Source organism: Salmo trutta, chromosome 2, assembly GCF_901001165.1.
Source record: "Salmo trutta chromosome 2, fSalTru1.1, whole genome shotgun sequence".
In the NCBI taxonomy this organism is placed as follows: domain Eukaryota; kingdom Metazoa; phylum Chordata; class Actinopteri; order Salmoniformes; family Salmonidae; genus Salmo; species Salmo trutta.
In genome coordinates, this window is record NC_042958.1 from 21,781,322 (window position 1) to 21,798,163 (window position 16,842).

The window sequence follows — 16,842 nt, forward strand, 5'->3', positions numbered from 1 at the left end:
TAACAGTAACACTGTCATTCAGGCCATATTATACACCTCAGTGCCAGACTCTTGGTAGACACTAATACGCTTATATCCACTATAAGATTAGGAGAAGAATAAAGCCTAAATGAAAGGTGGCTTTGACTTTATCAGTAATGTTGAGAGGACTAGAGCTAGGAGCATGGAGCGCAGGCTGAATGGAGCTGATAGAAGCTGAGCAGCGATCGCCCAGATAGCCCCCTTCTCTTTCTCTTCTTCCTGAGCTTATCTAATTATCTGCTAGATAACCGCCCTGACCTTTCACATTTAAGGAGAGAGGAGAGCTGCCACATGATAGAGATGTATAGTAGTCACAGCAGATGTGGCAGGCAGCGAGAGAGAGAGAAGAGAAGGGAGAGGACGGAAGGCTTTTGTAATTGTGCCTTTTATCCTTCAGGAAGTAATGAAACTTTACCATGAGCTTCTCTTGCTTTCTGAGATGTGTTACTAGATTAGTCTTGATAGGAAGAAGGCAGGAGGCGGAAGGTGTGCGAGATGGCTAGAAATGAACTGTTTTGTTGTACTGTTGTACTCCGTTCCTGTAGCTAAAGAACAGGATCTAAACGCATGGCATATACAGTACCTGAGAGGATTATAAACGCACTGATTAAAGAATCCAACCCCTGGCAATGCCGCGTGCCAACCTTCCTCTCGTTATGTGTGTTTGTCTCATTGTTCTACAGCAATAGAGGGAAATGAACAGACTAACATGCAAAGATAATCATCCACGTCACAATAGATTCTGCTGAAGGTGTATACAGGCACATGTTTTGTCATCTTGACTTCCTCTCATACAAAGTGATCTCGTTATGCCGTTCTTCATTCAGTAGCTCTGTGTTCTCTATGAATGTACTCTACCTTGAACTACGGAATAGTACAATTTAATTGGGCTGAGCACATCTACAGTACAGTTGGTTACAGTTACATAACGGTGACGTAGGTAAAGTGACATGCTCACAATTATTTTCCTTTCATATACCTGCAGAACCATTCATTCAATGTGTAAAAGTGTAGGATTTTGTCGATATGCATCCAATAATGATCCTTCAGTCATTTTGTAGAAGTGTAAGATTCCTTCCATCTACAGTACGTAGAATAAGTAAGAACATTTACATCCATTCCTCAGAATGTCCTCGTCTTGTTGAACTCTCTCCAGAATGAAAGAGTTCGTTACTGTAGAGGAAATGCATCCTTAGCAGCAGGCAGCCCTACAAGACGATGTGTGGGTCAAAGGCAGCAATTCAAGCCCACACACTATCTCTGACATTTCACTTTAATTAGCTGTTACCATGGAACTAAATAAAGCTCACCACGACAATGACGGGAACAGATATCCTGATTATCTCGGAGCTACACCATGAACACACACACACGTAATCACACACACGCAGGCCCACACGCACACACACACCCACACACACACCCACGCACGCACACACACACTTGATGTTCTAATCATTATTCAACATGAGGAAGAATTAGGGGAAAAAGATAGGAGTACACATGATGAAACAAATGTAGCGTATAGCAGTTCAAAACATGTAGCATTACACAGACTCCTGTCATCAGTGATAACGGTCATGGCACATGAAGAACATCAACACATCTCTCATATCTATTTACCACTAAAATCGATATGTACAGTATTCCTTTAAAGGACTTCTTGGCACTGTGTATTTCTTCCATTTCCCTTCTTTGTTAGTCCTTTTTCTTTAGAACATACAGTAAAATGAATTTCAGTTGGCATTGACTCCTGCAGCCTATATGTTTTAGACATGAAAGAAAGATTCTCCCATTCCTTATGTCTGCTTTACACTGGGTCATAACTAAGTCATTTGTGTTGACTTTGACATCTTGCATAATTCTCTGTTCTGTTGTCTTTTCCCTGGTTTTTACTTCTATTTCCTCCCCCCATCTCTCTTTCCACCAGCCGGTTCCTAATGGTGAATCTGATGTTTATCGTACCAGAAAGGCTTGGATGATAAACAAGGGGAGAATTTTGACTTTATTGGCAGAGGGCTGTACCGACGCTATAACAACGGGTTGAGAGGCACCATTAATACTGAGCTTGATGCTGCAGCCCACCACTCCCTCACCCGTTATGGGGACTTAGTAGAGACAGAATCATGTAATGTACAATGAAGGGAAAAACAGCACTGAGCAGCACAGTAGAGTACAATGCTGTACAGACTAGAGTACAGAGTAAAGAGCAGTGTAGTACAGTAGAGTGCAGAGTAAAGAGCAGCGTAGTACAGTACAGTACAGAGTAAAGAGCAGTGTAGAACACTAGAGTGCAGAGTAAAGAGCAGCGTAGTACAGTACAGAGTAAAGAGCAGTGTAGAACAGTAGAGTGCAGAGGAAAGAGCAGGGTAGTACAGTAGAGTACAGAGTAAATAGCAGTGTAGTACAGTAGAGTGCAGAGTAAAGAGCAGTGTAGTACAGTAGAGTGCAGAGTAAAGAGCAGGGTAGTACAGCACAGTGCAGAGGAAAGAGCAGTGTAGTACAGTACAGAGTAAAGAGCAGGGTGGTACAGTAGAGTACAGAGTAAATAGCAGTGTAGTACAGTAGAGTGCAGAGTAAAGATCAGTGTAGTACAGTACAGAGTAAAGAGCACTGTCGTACAGTACAGAGTAAAGAGCAGTGTAGTACAGTACAGAGTAAAGAGCAGTGTAGTACAGTAGAGTGCAGAGTAAAGATCAGTGTAGTAAAGTACAGAGTAAAGAGCAGTGTCGTACAGTACAGAGTAAAGAGCAGTGTCGTACAGTACAGAGTAAAGAGCAGTGTAGTACAGTAGAGTACGGAGTAAAGAGCAGTGTAGTACAGTAGAGTACGGAGTAAAGAGCAGTGTAGTACAGTAGAGTACAGAGTAAAGAGCAGTGTAGTACAGTAGAGTACAGAGTAAAGAGCAGTGTAGTACAGTAGAGGACAGAGTAAAGAGCAGTGTAGTACAGTAGAGTACAGAGTAAAGAGCAGTGTAGTACAGTAGAGTGCAAAGTAAAGTGTAGTACAGTAGAGTACGGAGTAAAGAGCAGTGTAGTACAGTACAGAGTAAAGAGCAGGGTAGTACAGTAGAGAGTAAAGAGTAGGGTAGTACAGTAGAGTACAGCGTAAACAGCGGGGTAGTACAGTAGAGTACAGAGTAAAGAGCAGTGTAGTACAGTAGAGTACAGAGTAAAGAGCAGGGTGGTACAGTAGAGTATGGAGTAAAGAGCAGGGTAGTATAGTAGAGTATGGAGTAAAGAGCAGGGTAGTATAGTAGAGTATGGAGTAAAGTGCAGTGTAGTACAGTACAGTAAAGAGTAAAGAGCAGGGTAGTAAAGTAGAGTGCAGAGTAAAGAGCAGTGTAGTACAGTACAGAGTAAAGAACAGTGTAGTACAGTAGAGTACGGAGTAAAGAGCAGTGTAGTACAGTACAGAGTAAATAGCAGGGTAGTAGGTGCTGAGAAAAGAGCAGTGTAGTACAGTACAGCACAGAGTAAAGAGCAGTGTAGTACAGTACAGAGTAAAGAGCAGGGTAGTACAGTAGAGTACAGCGTAAACAGCAGGGTAGTACAGTAGAGTACAGAGTAAAGAGCAGTGTAGTACAGTACAGAGTAAAGAGCAGTGTAGTACAGTACAGAGTAAAGAGCAGTGTAGTACAGTACAGTACAAAGTAAAGAGCAGTGTAGTACAGTAGAGTGCAAAGTAAAGAGCAGTGTAGTACAGTAGAGTGCAGAGTAAAGAGCAGTGTAGTACAGCAGAGTACAGAGTAAAGAGCAGGGTAGTACAGTAGAGTGCAGAGTAAAGAGCACTTTAGTACAGTAGAGTATGGAGTAAAGAGCAGTGTAGTACAGTAGAGTGCAGAGTAAAGAGCAGTGTAGTACAGTAGCGTGCAGAGTAAAGAGCAGTGTAGTACAGTAGAGTGCAGAGTAAAGAGCAGTGTACTACAGTACAGAGTAAAGAGCAGGGTGGTACAGTAGAGTACGGAGTAAAGAGCAGGGTAGTACAGTAGAGTACGGAGTAAAGAGCAGTGTAGTACAGTAGAGTGCAGAGGAAAGAGCAGTGTAGTACAGTAGAGTACAGAGTAGAGAGTAGTGTAGTACAGTAGAGTGCAGAGTAAAGAGCAGTGTAGTACAGTAGAGTGCAGAGGAAAGAGCAGGGTAGTACAGCACAGAGAAAAGAGCACTGTCGTACAGTACAGAGTAAAGAGCAGTGTAGTACAGTACAGAGTAAAGAGCAGTGTAGTACAGTAGAGTGCAGAGTAAAGATCAGTGTAGTACAGTACAGAGTAAAGAGCAGTGTCGTGCAGTACAGAGTAAAGAGCAGTGTCGTACAGTACAGAGTAAAGAGCAGTGTAGTACAGTACAGAGTAAAGAGCAGTATAGTACAGTAGAGTACGGAGTAAAGAGCAGTGTAGTGCAGTAGAGTACAGAGTAAAGAGCAGTGTAGTGCAGTAGAGTACAGAGTAAAGAGCAGTGTAGTACAGTAGAGTACAGAGTAAAGAGCAGTGTAGTACAGAGAAAAGAGCACTGTCGTACAGTACAGAGTAAAGAGCAGTGTAGTACAGTACAGAGTAAAGAGCAGTGTAGTACAGTAGAGTGCAGAGTAAAGATCAGTGTAGTACAGTACAGAGTAAAGAGCAGTGTCGTGCAGTACAGAGTAAAGAGCAGTGTCGTACAGTACAGAGTAAAGAGCAGTGTAGTACAGTACAGAGTAAAGAGCAGTATAGTACAGTAGAGTACGGAGTAAAGAGCAGTGTAGTGCAGTAGAGTACAGAGTAAAGAGCAGTGTAGTACAGTAGAGTACAGAGTAAAGAGCAGTGTAGTACAGTAGAGTACAGAGTAAAGAGCAGTGTAGTACAGAGTAAAGAGCAGTGTAGTACAGTAGAGTGCAAAGTAAAGTGTAGTACAGTAGAGTACGGAGTAAAGAGCAGTGTAGTACAGTACAGAATAAAGAGCAGGGTAGTAAAGTAGAGTGCTGAGTAAAGAGCAGTGTAGTAGAGTACAGAACAGAGTAAAGAGAAGTGTAGTACAGTACAGAGTAAAGAGCAGGGTAGTAGAGTAGAGAGTAAAGAGTAGGGTAGTACAGTAGAGTACAGCGTAAACAGCGGGGTAGTACAGTAGAGTACAGAGTAAAGAGCAGGGTAGTACAGTAGAGTACAGAGTAAAGAGCAGGGTGGTACAGTAGAGTATGGAGTAAAGAGCAGGGTAGTATAGTAGAGTATGGAGTAAAGTGCAGTGTAGTACAGTACAGTAAAGAGTAAAGAGCAGGGTAGTACAGTAGAGTGCAGAGTAATGAGCAGGGTAGTAAAGTAGAGTGCAGAGTAAAGAGCAGTGTAGTACAGTACAGAGTAAAGAACAGTGTAGTACAGTAGAGTACGGAGTAAAGAGCAGTGTAGTACAGTACAGAGTAAAGAGCAGGGTAGTAGGTGCTGAGTAAAGAGCAGTGTAGTACAGTACAGCACAGAGTAAAGAGCAGTGTAGTACAGTACAGAGTAAAGAGCAGGGTAGTACAGTAGAGTACAGCGTAAACAGCAGGGTAGTACAGTAGAGTACAGAGTAAAGAGCAGTGTAGTACAGTACAGAGTAAAGAGCAGTGTAGTACAGTACAGAGTAAAGAGCAGTGTAGTACAGTACAGTACAAAGTAAAGAGCAGTGTAGTACAGTAGAGTACAGAGTAAAGAGCAGTGTAGTACAGTAGAGTGCAAAGTAAAGAGCAGTGTAGTACAGTAGAGTACAGAGTAAAGAGCAGTGTAGTACAGTAGAGTACAGAGTAAAGAGCAGTGTAGTACAGTAGAGTACAGAGTAAAGAGCAGTGTAGTACAGAGAAAAGAGCACTGTCGTACAGTACAGAGTAAAGAGCAGTGTAGTACAGTACAGAGTAAAGAGCAGTGTAGTACAGTAGAGTGCAGAGTAAAGATCAGTGTAGTACAGTACAGAGTAAAGAGCAGTGTCGTGCAGTACAGAGTAAAGAGCAGTGTCGTACAGTACAGAGTAAAGAGCAGTGTAGTACAGTACAGAGTAAAGAGCAGTATAGTACAGTAGAGTACGGAGTAAAGAGCAGTGTAGTGCAGTAGAGTACAGAGTAAAGAGCAGTGTAGTACAGTAGAGTACAGAGTAAAGAGCAGTGTAGTACAGTAGAGTACAGAGTAAAGAGCAGTGTAGTACAGAGTAAAGAGCAGTGTAGTACAGTAGAGTGCAAAGTAAAGTGTAGTACAGTAGAGTACGGAGTAAAGAGCAGTGTAGTACAGTACAGAATAAAGAGCAGGGTAGTAAAGTAGAGTGCTGAGTAAAGAGCAGTGTAGTAGAGTACAGAACAGAGTAAAGAGAAGTGTAGTACAGTACAGAGTAAAGAGCAGGGTAGTAGAGTAGAGAGTAAAGAGTAGGGTAGTACAGTAGAGTACAGCGTAAACAGCGGGGTAGTACAGTAGAGTACAGAGTAAAGAGCAGGGTAGTACAGTAGAGTACAGAGTAAAGAGCAGGGTGGTACAGTAGAGTATGGAGTAAAGAGCAGGGTAGTATAGTAGAGTATGGAGTAAAGTGCAGTGTAGTACAGTACAGTAAAGAGTAAAGAGCAGGGTAGTACAGTAGAGTGCAGAGTAATGAGCAGGGTAGTAAAGTAGAGTGCAGAGTAAAGAGCAGTGTAGTACAGTACAGAGTAAAGAACAGTGTAGTACAGTAGAGTACGGAGTAAAGAGCAGTGTAGTACAGTACAGAGTAAAGAGCAGGGTAGTAGGTGCTGAGTAAAGAGCAGTGTAGTACAGTACAGCACAGAGTAAAGAGCAGTGTAGTACAGTACAGAGTAAAGAGCAGGGTAGTACAGTAGAGTACAGCGTAAACAGCAGGGTAGTACAGTAGAGTACAGAGTAAAGAGCAGTGTAGTACAGTACAGAGTAAAGAGCAGTGTAGTACAGTACAGAGTAAAGAGCAGTGTAGTACAGTACAGTACAAAGTAAAGAGCAGTGTAGTACAGTAGAGTACAGAGTAAAGAGCAGTGTAGTACAGTAGAGTGCAAAGTAAAGAGCAGTGTAGTACAGTAGAGTACAGAGTAAAGAGCAGTGTAGTACAGTAGAGTGCAAAGTAAAGAGCCGTGTAGTGCAGTAGAGTACAGAATAAAGAGCAGTGTAGTACAGTACAGAGTAAAGAGCAGTGTAGTACAGTAGAGTGCAGAGTAAAGACCAGTTTAGTACAGTAGAGTGCAGAGTAAAGAGCATTATAGTACAGTAGAGTACAGAGTAAAGGGCAGTGTAGTACAGTAGAGCATGGAGTAAAGAGCAGTGTAGTACAGTAGAGATCAGAGTAAAGAATAGTGTAGTACAGTAGACTGCAGAGTAAAGAGCAGTGTAGTACAGTAGAAAGAAGAGTAAAGGGCAGTGTAGTACAGTACAGAGTAAAGAGCAGTGTAGTACAGTACAGAGTAAAGAGCAGGGTAGTACAGTAGAGTGCAGAGTAATGAGCAGGATAGTAAAGTTAAGGGCTGAGTAAAGAGCAGTTTAGTACAGTACAGCACAGAGTAAAGAGCAGTGTAGGACAGTAAAGAGTAAAGAGCAGGGTAGTACAGTAGAGTACAAAGTAAATAGCAGGGTAGTACAGTAGAGTATAGAGTAAAGAGCAAGGTAGTACAGTACAGTACAGAGTAAAGAGCAGTGTAGTACAGTAGAGTACAGAGTAAAGAGCAAGGTAGTAGAGTGCAGAGTAAAGAGCAGTGCAGTACAGTACAAAGTAAAGACCAGGGTGGTACAGTAGAGTGCAGAGTAAAGAGCAGTGTAGTACAGTTGAGTTCAGCGTAAATAGCAGGGTAGTACAGTAGAGTACAGAGTAAAGAGCAGTGTAGTACAGTACAGAGTAAAGAGCACTGTCGTACAGTACAGAGTAAAGAGCAGTGTAGTACAGTACAGAGTAAAGAGCAGTGTAGTACAGTAGAGTGCAGAGTAAAGATCAGTGTAGTACAGTAGAGTGCAGAGTAAAGAGCAATGTAGTACAAGTAGAGTACAGAGTAAATAGCAGTGTAGTACAGTAGAGTAAAGAGCAGTGTAGTACAGTAGAGTGCAGAGTAAAGAGCAGTGTAGTGCAGTAGAGTGCAGAGTAAAGAGCAGTGTACAACAGTACAGAGTAAAGAGCAGGGTGGTACAGTAGAGTACGGAGTAAAGAGCAGTGTAGTACAGTACAGAGTAAAGAGCAGGGTAGTAGGTGCTGAGTAAAGAGCAGTGTAGTACAGTACAGCACAGAGTAAAGAGCAGTGTAGTACAGTACAGAGTAAAGAGCAGGGTAGTACAGTAGAGTACAGCGTAAACAGCAGGGTAGTACAGTAGAGTACAGAGTAAAGAGCAGTGTAGTACAGTACAGAGTAAAGAGCAGTGTAGTACAGTAGAGTGCAGAGTAAAGAGCAGTGTAGTACAGTAAAGTGCAGAGTAAAGAGCAGTGTAGTACAGTAGAGTACAGAGTAAATAGCAGTGTAGTACAGTAGAGTGCAGAGTAAAGAGCAGTGTAGTACAGTAGAGTGCAGAGTAAAGATCAGTGTAGTACAGTACAGAGTAAAGAGCACTGTCGTACAGTACAGAGTAAAGAGCAGTGTAGTACAGTACAGAGTAAAGAGCAGTGTAGTACAGTAGAGTGCAGAGTAAAGATCAGTGCAGTACAGTAAAGAGTAAAGAGCAGTGTCGTACAGTACAGAGTAAAGAGCAGTGTCGTACAGTACAGAGTAAAGAGCAGTGTAGTACAGTACAGAGTAAAGAGCAGTATAGTACAGTAGAGTACGGAGTAAAGAGCAGTGTAGTACAGTAGAGTACAGAGTAAAGAGCAGTGTAGTACACTAGAGTACAGAGTAAAGAGCATTGTAGTACAGTAGAGTACAGAGTAAAGAGCAGTGTAGTACAGTAGAGTATAGAGTAAAGAGCAGTGTAGTACAGTAGAGTGCAAAGTAAAGTGTAGTACAGTAGAGTACGGAGTAAAGAGCAGTGTAGTACAGTACAGAGTAAAGAGCAGGGTAGTAAAGTAGAGTGCTGAGTAAAGAGCAGTGTAGTACAGTACAGAACAGAGTAAAGAGAAGTGTAGTACAGTACAGAGTAAAGAGCAGGGTAGTACAGTAGAGAGTAAAGAGTAGGGTAGTACAGTAGAGTACAGCGTAAACAGCGGGGTAGTACAGTAGAGTACAGAGTAAAGAGCAGTGTAGTACAGTAGAGTACAGAGTAAAGAGCAGGGTGGTACAGTAGAGTATGGAGTAAAGTGCAGTGTAGTACAGTACAGTAAAGAGTAAAGAGCAGGGTAGTACAGTAGAGTGCAGAGTAATGAGCAGGGTAGTAAAGTACAGTGCAGAGTAAAGAGCAGTGTAGTACAGTACAGAGTAAAGAACAGTGTAGTACAGTAGAGTACGGAGTAAAGAGCAGTGTAGTACAGTACAGAGTAAAGAGCAGGGTAGTAGGTGCTGAGTAAAGAGCAGTATAGTACAGTACAGCACAGAGTAAAGAGCAGTGTAGTACAGTACAGACTAAAGAGCAGGGTAGTACAGTAGAGTACAGCGTAAACAGCAGGGTAGTACAGTAGAGTACAGAGTAAAGAGCAGTGTAGTACAGTACAGAGTAAAGAGCAGTGTAGTACAGTACAGTACAAAGTAAAGAGCAGTGTAGTACAGTAGAGTGCAAAGTAAAGAGCAGTGTAGTACAGTAGAGTGCAGAGTAAAGAGCAGTGTAGTACAGCAGAGTACAGAGTAAAGAGCAGGGTAGTACAGTAGAGTGCAGAGTAAAGAGCACTTTAGTACAGTAGAGTATGGAGTAAAGAGCAGTGTAATACAGTAGAGTGCAGAGTAAAGAGCAGTGTAGTACAGTAGAGTGCAGAGTAAAGAGCAGTGTAGTACAGTAGAGTGCAGAGTAAAGAGCAGTGTACTACAGTACAGAGTAAAGGGCAGGGTGGTACAGTAGAGTACTGAGTAAAGAGCAGTGTAGTACAGTAGAGTACGGAGTAAAGAGCAGTGTAGAACAGTAGAGTACTGAGTAAAGAGCAGTGTAGAACAGTAGAGTGCATAGGAAAGAGCAGTGTAGTACAGTAGAGTACAGAGTAAAGAATAGTGTAGTACAGTAGACTGCAGAGTAAAGAGCAGTGTAGTACAGTAGAAAGAAGAGTAAAGAGCAGTGTAGTACAGTACAGTACAGAGTAAAGAGCAGTGTAGTACAGTAGAGTACAGAGTAAAGAGCAGGGTGGTACAGTAGAGTATGGAGTAAAGTGCAGTGTAGTACAGTACAGTAAAGAGTAAAGAGCAGGGTAGTACAGTAGAGTGCAGAGTAATGAGCAGGGTAGTAAAGTAGAGTGCAGAGTAAAGAGCAGTGTAGTACAGTACAGAGTAAAGAACAGTGTAGTACAGTAGAGTACGGAGTAAAGAGCAGTGTAGTATAGTACAGAGTAAAGAGCAGGGTAGTAGGTGCTGAGTAAAGAGCAGTATAGTACAGTACAGCACAGAGTAAAGAGCAGTGTAGTACAGTACAGACTAAAGAGCAGGGTAGTACAGTAGAGTACAGCGTAAACAGCAGGGTAGTACAGTAGAGTACAGAGTAAAGAGCAGTGTAGTACAGTACAGAGTAAAGAGCAGTGTAGTACAGTACAGAGTAAAGAGCAGTGTAGTACAGTACAGTACAAAGTAAAGAGCAGTGTAGTACAGTAGAGTGCAAAGTAAAGAGCAGTGTAGTACAGTAGAGTGCAGAGTAAAGAGCAGTGTAGTACAGCAGAGTACAGAGTAAAGAGCAGGGTAGTACAGTAGAGTGCAGAGTAAAGAGCACTTTAGTACAGTAGAGTATGGAGTAAAGAGCAGTGTAGTACAGTAGAGTGCAGAGTAAAGAGCAGTGTAGTACAGTACAGAGTAAAGGGCAGGGTGGTACAGTAGAGTACGGAGTAAAGAGCAGTGTAGTACAGTAGAGTACAGAGTAAAGAGCAGTGTAGTACAGTAGAGTACGGAGTAAAGAGCAGTGTAGAACAGTAGAGTACAGAGTAAAGAATAGTGTAGTACAGTAGACTGCAGAGTAAAGAGCAGTGTAGTACAGTAGAAAGAAGAGTAAAGAGCAGTGTAGTACAGTACAGTACAGAGTAAAGAGCAGTGTAGTACAGTACAGAGTAAAGAGCAGGGTAGTACAGTAGAGTGCAGAGTAATGAGCAGGATAGTAAAGTTAAGGGCTGAGTAAAGAGCAGTTTAGTACAGTACAGCACAGAGTAAAGAGCAGTGTAGGACAGTACAGAGTAAAGAGCAGGGTAGTACAGTAGAGTACAAAGTAAATAGCAGGGTAGTACAGTAGAGTATAGAGTAAAGAGCAAGGTAGTACAGTACAGTACAGAGTAAAGAGCAGTGTAGTACAGTAGAGTACAGAGTAAAGAGCAAGGTAGTAGAGTGCAGAGTAAAGAGCAGTGCAGTACAGAGTAAAGACCAGGGTAGTACAGTAGAGTGCAGAGTAAAGAGCAGTGTAGTACAGTTGAGTTCAGCGTAAATAGCAGGGTAGTACAGTAGAGTACAGAGTAAAGAGCAGTGTAGTACAGTACAGTGTAAAGTAGAGGTCGACCGATTATGATTTTTCAACCCCGATACCGATGCCGATTATTGGAGGGCCGAAAAGGCCGGTGCCGATTAATCGGCCAATTTTTTTATTTGTTTGTAATAATGACAATTACAACAATACTGAATGAACACTTATTTTAACTTAATATAATACATAAATACTATCAATTTAGCCTCAAATAAACAATGAAACATATTCAATTGGTTTAAATAATGCAAAAACAAGGTGTTGGAAAAGAAAGTAAAAGTACGCTGTACTCTACTGTACTACACTACATGTGCCATGTAAAAAAGCTAACGTTTAAGTTCCTTGCTCAGAACATGAGAACATATGAAAGCTGGTGGTTCCTTTTAACATGAGCCTTCAATATTCCCAGGTAAGAAGTTTTAGGTTGAAGTTATAATAGGAATAATAGGACTATTTCTCTCTATACGATTTGTATTTCATATACCTTTGACTATTGGATGTTCTTATAGGCACTTTAGTATTGCCAGTGTAACAGTATAGCTTCTGTCCCTCTACTCGCTCCTACCTGGGCTCGAACCAGGAACACAACGACAACAGCCACCCTCGAAGCAGCGTTACCCATGCAGAGCAAGGGGAACAACTACTCCAAGTCTCAGAGCGAGTGACGTTTGAAACGCTATTAGCGCGCACCCGGCTAACTGGCTAGCCATTTAACATCGGTTACACCAGCCTAATCTTGGGAGTTGATAGGCTTGAAGTCATAATACAGCGAAATGCTTGAAGAATGGCAAAGGGCTGCTGGCAAAACGCACGAAAGTGCTGTTTGAATGAATGCTTACGAGCCTGCTGGTGCCTACCACCGCTCAGTCAGACTGCTCTATCAAATATCAAATCGTAGACTTAATTATAATATAATAAACACACAGAAATACGAGCCTTAGGTCATTAATATGGTCGAATCCGGAAACTATAATCTCGAAAACAAAACGTTTATTTTTTCAATGAAATACGGAACCGTTCCGTATTTTATCTAACGGGTGGCATCCCTAAGTCTAAATATTCCTGTTACATTGCACAACCGTCAATGTTATATCATAATTACGTAAAATTCTGGCAAATTAGTTTGCAACGAGCCAGGCGGCCCAAACTGTTGCATATACCCTGACTCTGCGTGCAATGAACGCAAGAGAACTGACACAATTTCACCTGGTTAATATTGCCTGCTAACCTGGATTTCTTTTAGCTAAATATGCAGGTTTAAAAATGTATACTTCTGTGTATTGCTTTTAAGAAAGGCATTGATGTTTATGGTTAGGTACAGTTGTGAAACGATTGTGCTTTTTTCGCAAATGCGCTTTTGTTAAATCATGCCCCGTTTGGAGAAGTTGGCTGTCTTTGTTAGGAAGAAATAGTATTCACACAGTTCGCAACGAGCCAGGCGGCCCAAACTGCTGCATATACCCTGACTCTGTTGCAGAGGTGACACATTTTCCCTAGTTAAAATAAATTCATGTTAGGAAGCAATATTAACTAAATATGCAGGTTTAAAAATATATACTTGTGTATTGATTTTAAGAAAGACATTGACGTTTATGGTTAGGTACACATTGGAGCAACGACAGTCCTTTATCACGAATGCACACCGCATCGATTATATGCAACGCAAGACAGGCTAGATAAACTAGAAATATCATCAACCGTGTGTAGTTAACTAGTGATTATGATTGATTGATTGATTGTTTTTTATAAGATAAGTTTAATGCTAGCTAGCAACTTACCTTGGCTTCTTACTGCATTCGCGTAACAGGCAGGCTCCTCGTGGAGTGCAATGTAAAGCAGGTGGTTAGAGCATTGGACTAGTTAACCGTAAGGTTGCAAGACTAATCCCCAAGCTGACAAGGTAAAAATCTGTCGTTCTGCCCCTGAACAAGGCAGTTAACCCACCGTTCCTAGGCCGTCATTGAAAATAAGAATGTGTTTTTAACTGACTTGCCTAGTTAAAAAATATTATAAAAAATAAATAAAATAATTGTTTTTAAAAATCGGCAAATCGGTGGCCAAAAATAACGATTACCGATTGTTATGAAAACTTGAAATCGGCCCTAATTAAATCGGCCATTCCGATTAATCGGTCGACCTCTAGTGTAAAGAGCAGGGTAGTACGGTAGCGTACAGAATAAAGAGCAGGGAAGTAAAGTAGAGTACAAAATAAAGAGCAGGGTAGTACAGTACAGTACAGAGTAAAGAGCAGTGTAGTACAGTAGAGTGCAAAGTAAAGAGCCGTGTAGTGCAGTAGAGTACAGAATAAAGAGCAGTGTAGTACAGTACAGAGTAAAGAGCAGTGTAGTACAGTAGAGTGCAGAGTAAAGACCAGTTTAGTACGGTAGAGTGCAGAGTAAAGAGCAGTGTAGTACAGTAGAGTACAGAGTAAAGAGCAGTGTAGTACAGTACAGAGTAAAGAGCAGTGTAGTACAGTAGAGTGCAGAGTAAAGACCAGTTTAGTACAGTAGAGTGCAGAGTAAAGAGCAGTGTAGTACAGTAGAGTACAGAGTAAAGAGCAGTGTAGTACAGTAGAGTGCAAAGTAAAGAGCAGTGTAGTACAGTAGAGTACAGAGTAAAGAGCAGTGTAGTACAGTAGAGTGCAAAGTAAAGAGCCGTGTAGTGCAGTAGAGTACAGAATAAAGAGCAGTGTAGTACAGTACAGAGTAAAGAGCAGTGTAGTACAGTAGAGTGCAGAGTAAAGACCAGTTTAGTACAGTAGAGTGCAGAGTAAAGAGCATTATAGTACAGTAGAGTACAGAGTAAAGGGCAGTGTAGTACAGTAGAGCATGGAGTAAAGAGCAGGGTAGTACAGTAGAGTGCAGAGTAAAGAGCAGTGTAGTACAGTACAGAGTAAAGAGCAGTGTAGTACAGTAGAGTGCACAGTAAAGACCAATTTAGTACAGTAGAGTGCAAAGTAAAGAGCCGTGTAGTGCAGTAGAGTACAGAATAAAGAGCAGTGTAGTACAGTACAGAGTAAAGAGCAGTGTAGTACAGTAGAGTGCAGAGTAAAGACCAGTTTAGTACAGTAGAGTGCAGAGTAAAGAGCATTATAGTACAGTAGAGTACAGAGTAAAGGGCAGTGTAGTACAGTAGAGCATGGAGTAAAGAGCAGGGTACTACAGTAGAGTGCAGAGTAAAGAGCAGTGTAGTACAGTACAGAGTAAAGAGCAGTGTAGTACAGTAGAGTGCACAGTAAAGACCAATTTAGTACAGTAGAGTGCAGAGTAAAGAGCAGTGTAGTACAGTAGAGTACAGAGTAAAGAGCAGTGTAGTACAGTACAGAGTAAAGAGCAGTGTAGTACAGTAGATTGCAGAGTAAAGACCAGTTTAGTACAGTAGAGTGCAGAGTAAAGAGCAGTGTAGTACAGTAGAGTACAGAGTAAAGAGCAGTGTAGTACAGTACAGTTTAAAGAGCAGTGTAGTACAGTAGAGTGCAAAGTAAAGAGCAGTGTAGTACAGTAGAGTACAGAGTAAAGAGCAGTGTAGTACAGTAGAGTGCAAAGTAAAGAGTCGTGTAGTGCAGTAGAGTACAGAATAAAGAGCAGTGTAGTACAGTACAGTTTAAAGAGCAGTGTAGTACAGTAGAGTGCAGAGTAAAGACCAGTGTAGTACAGTAGAGTACAGAGTAAAGGGCAGTGTAGTAGAGTAGAGCATGGAGTAAAGAGCAGGGTAGTACAGTAGAGTGCAAAGTAAAGAGCAGTGTAGTATAGTAGAGTACAGAGCAGTGTAGTACAGTAGAGTACAGAGTAAAGAGCAGTGTAGTACAGTAGAGTACAGAGTAAAGAGCAGGGTAGTACAGTAGAGTGCAAAGTAAAGAGCAGTGTAGTACAGTAGAGTGCAAAGTAAAGAGCAGTGTAGTACAGTAGAGTACAGAGCAGTGTAGTACAGTAGAGTACAGAGTAAAGAGCAGTGTAGTACAGTAGAGTACAGAGTAAAGAGCAGTATAGTACAGTACAGTACAGAATAAAGAGCTGGGTAGTACAGAGAAGCAGCAGTTTAACATAATGACATATACAAATACAATATCAGTGGATAACAGTGCAGTAGTGAGTAAGTAATATGGTAATTGCTTGAGCTGTTCTGAAGATCCAGGATAATGTGTATGTTAAAAACCTAAAAACACATGCCTAAGACTGCATAGAGGTATAACAATGTTGCAACATGTGGTAAGATAATGTTGTTGCTGTATATATTCTATGTACACATTTACATGTGAAATAGATGTAAACGTACACACAACGTTACAGCAGAAATGTTAAAACATCAATTATAACCAGACCGTGTATCTGTAACAATCACATTGTTAAAGGTACTCACTGCTAACTACCAACAGCTGGCTGGTTTTGATACCCAGTCAGAAATACACCTACTCAATGGCTTCACCCTAACACAGTCCTGCAGCCCAACACCCTATCCATCCACCCATACACCTAATGTGTCTCTACATATAGTGTACACTGCTTATCCTCGGCACTCCTTCTAAAATGTATAAAAAGACCATCACTACTAACTGTACAGGTAGCAGCTTGTCAGACTTCTCAAACTGGATGTGTGTGAGGGGGTGGCTTGAGCTCAACCTTGTTTCATTCTGGCAAAGACATTGACCAATTAAAATGATGTGAAAAAGTATATCCTTTCACATAAGTGAAAAAAATATGTTATGTATGCCTCATTTCTAACATATAACGCATTCGTATCTCATAATGTCCAGAATACCTGTCAGTGTGTATCGAGGTGAATCAAGCAGCTCAAGTTATGTGTCCAAGTGAGTCTGATTAGGACTACAGAACTGGTTAAAGAGGACTACAACACTCATACCTCAGTGGCGAACTGCTGCAGCCCTCCGATGTTGATTGGTCCTTCCTCAGAGGCGTAGAGGTTACAGCCGCCCACACAGAGGTCAGAGGTCGGGCACACCATGCCACAAGTCAGGCCTAGGGGGTTGTCTGACAAGATCGACTTCGCCGCCCCATAGTAGTTCTGGAACACACACAGAACACACAGGCACACACCCAGAACACACAGGCAGTTTTCAGGATTTGGAAGGAAATATTAATTTTGTCATATTTATGTGATAATAACAGCTGCTTCAAAAAGCTTGACCGAATCCTCTGTCACTTCAAACCAATGGTATAGCACCCAAAATATAAAAACAAGTGGCACATATAGAATATTGTATGATATTATAGTAATTTTGGTATTTATATAACATTTTCCGTATAATAATTTAGGGGGATAACACAAACGTACTACAGCAACTGTGTGTACTTTCAGAGGGTATCTGGTTTTTGTATTAC

At 41.5% G+C, this 16,842-nt stretch overlaps 1 protein-coding gene across 3 annotated transcripts in view; it reads right to left on the bottom strand.

Moving 5' to 3' along the window:
• Positions 1–16,842, bottom strand: part of dpyda (dihydropyrimidine dehydrogenase a) — a 216,110-nt gene that overhangs the window by 136,000 nt on the left and 63,268 nt on the right. For all 3 annotated transcript variants that reach the window (XM_029698324.1, XM_029698334.1, XM_029698344.1), the window contains exon 5: positions 16,364–16,525. In XM_029698324.1, the coding sequence (XP_029554184.1) occupies positions 16,364–16,525 (162 nt within the window). The remainder of the gene's footprint in view (positions 1–16,363; positions 16,526–16,842) is intronic.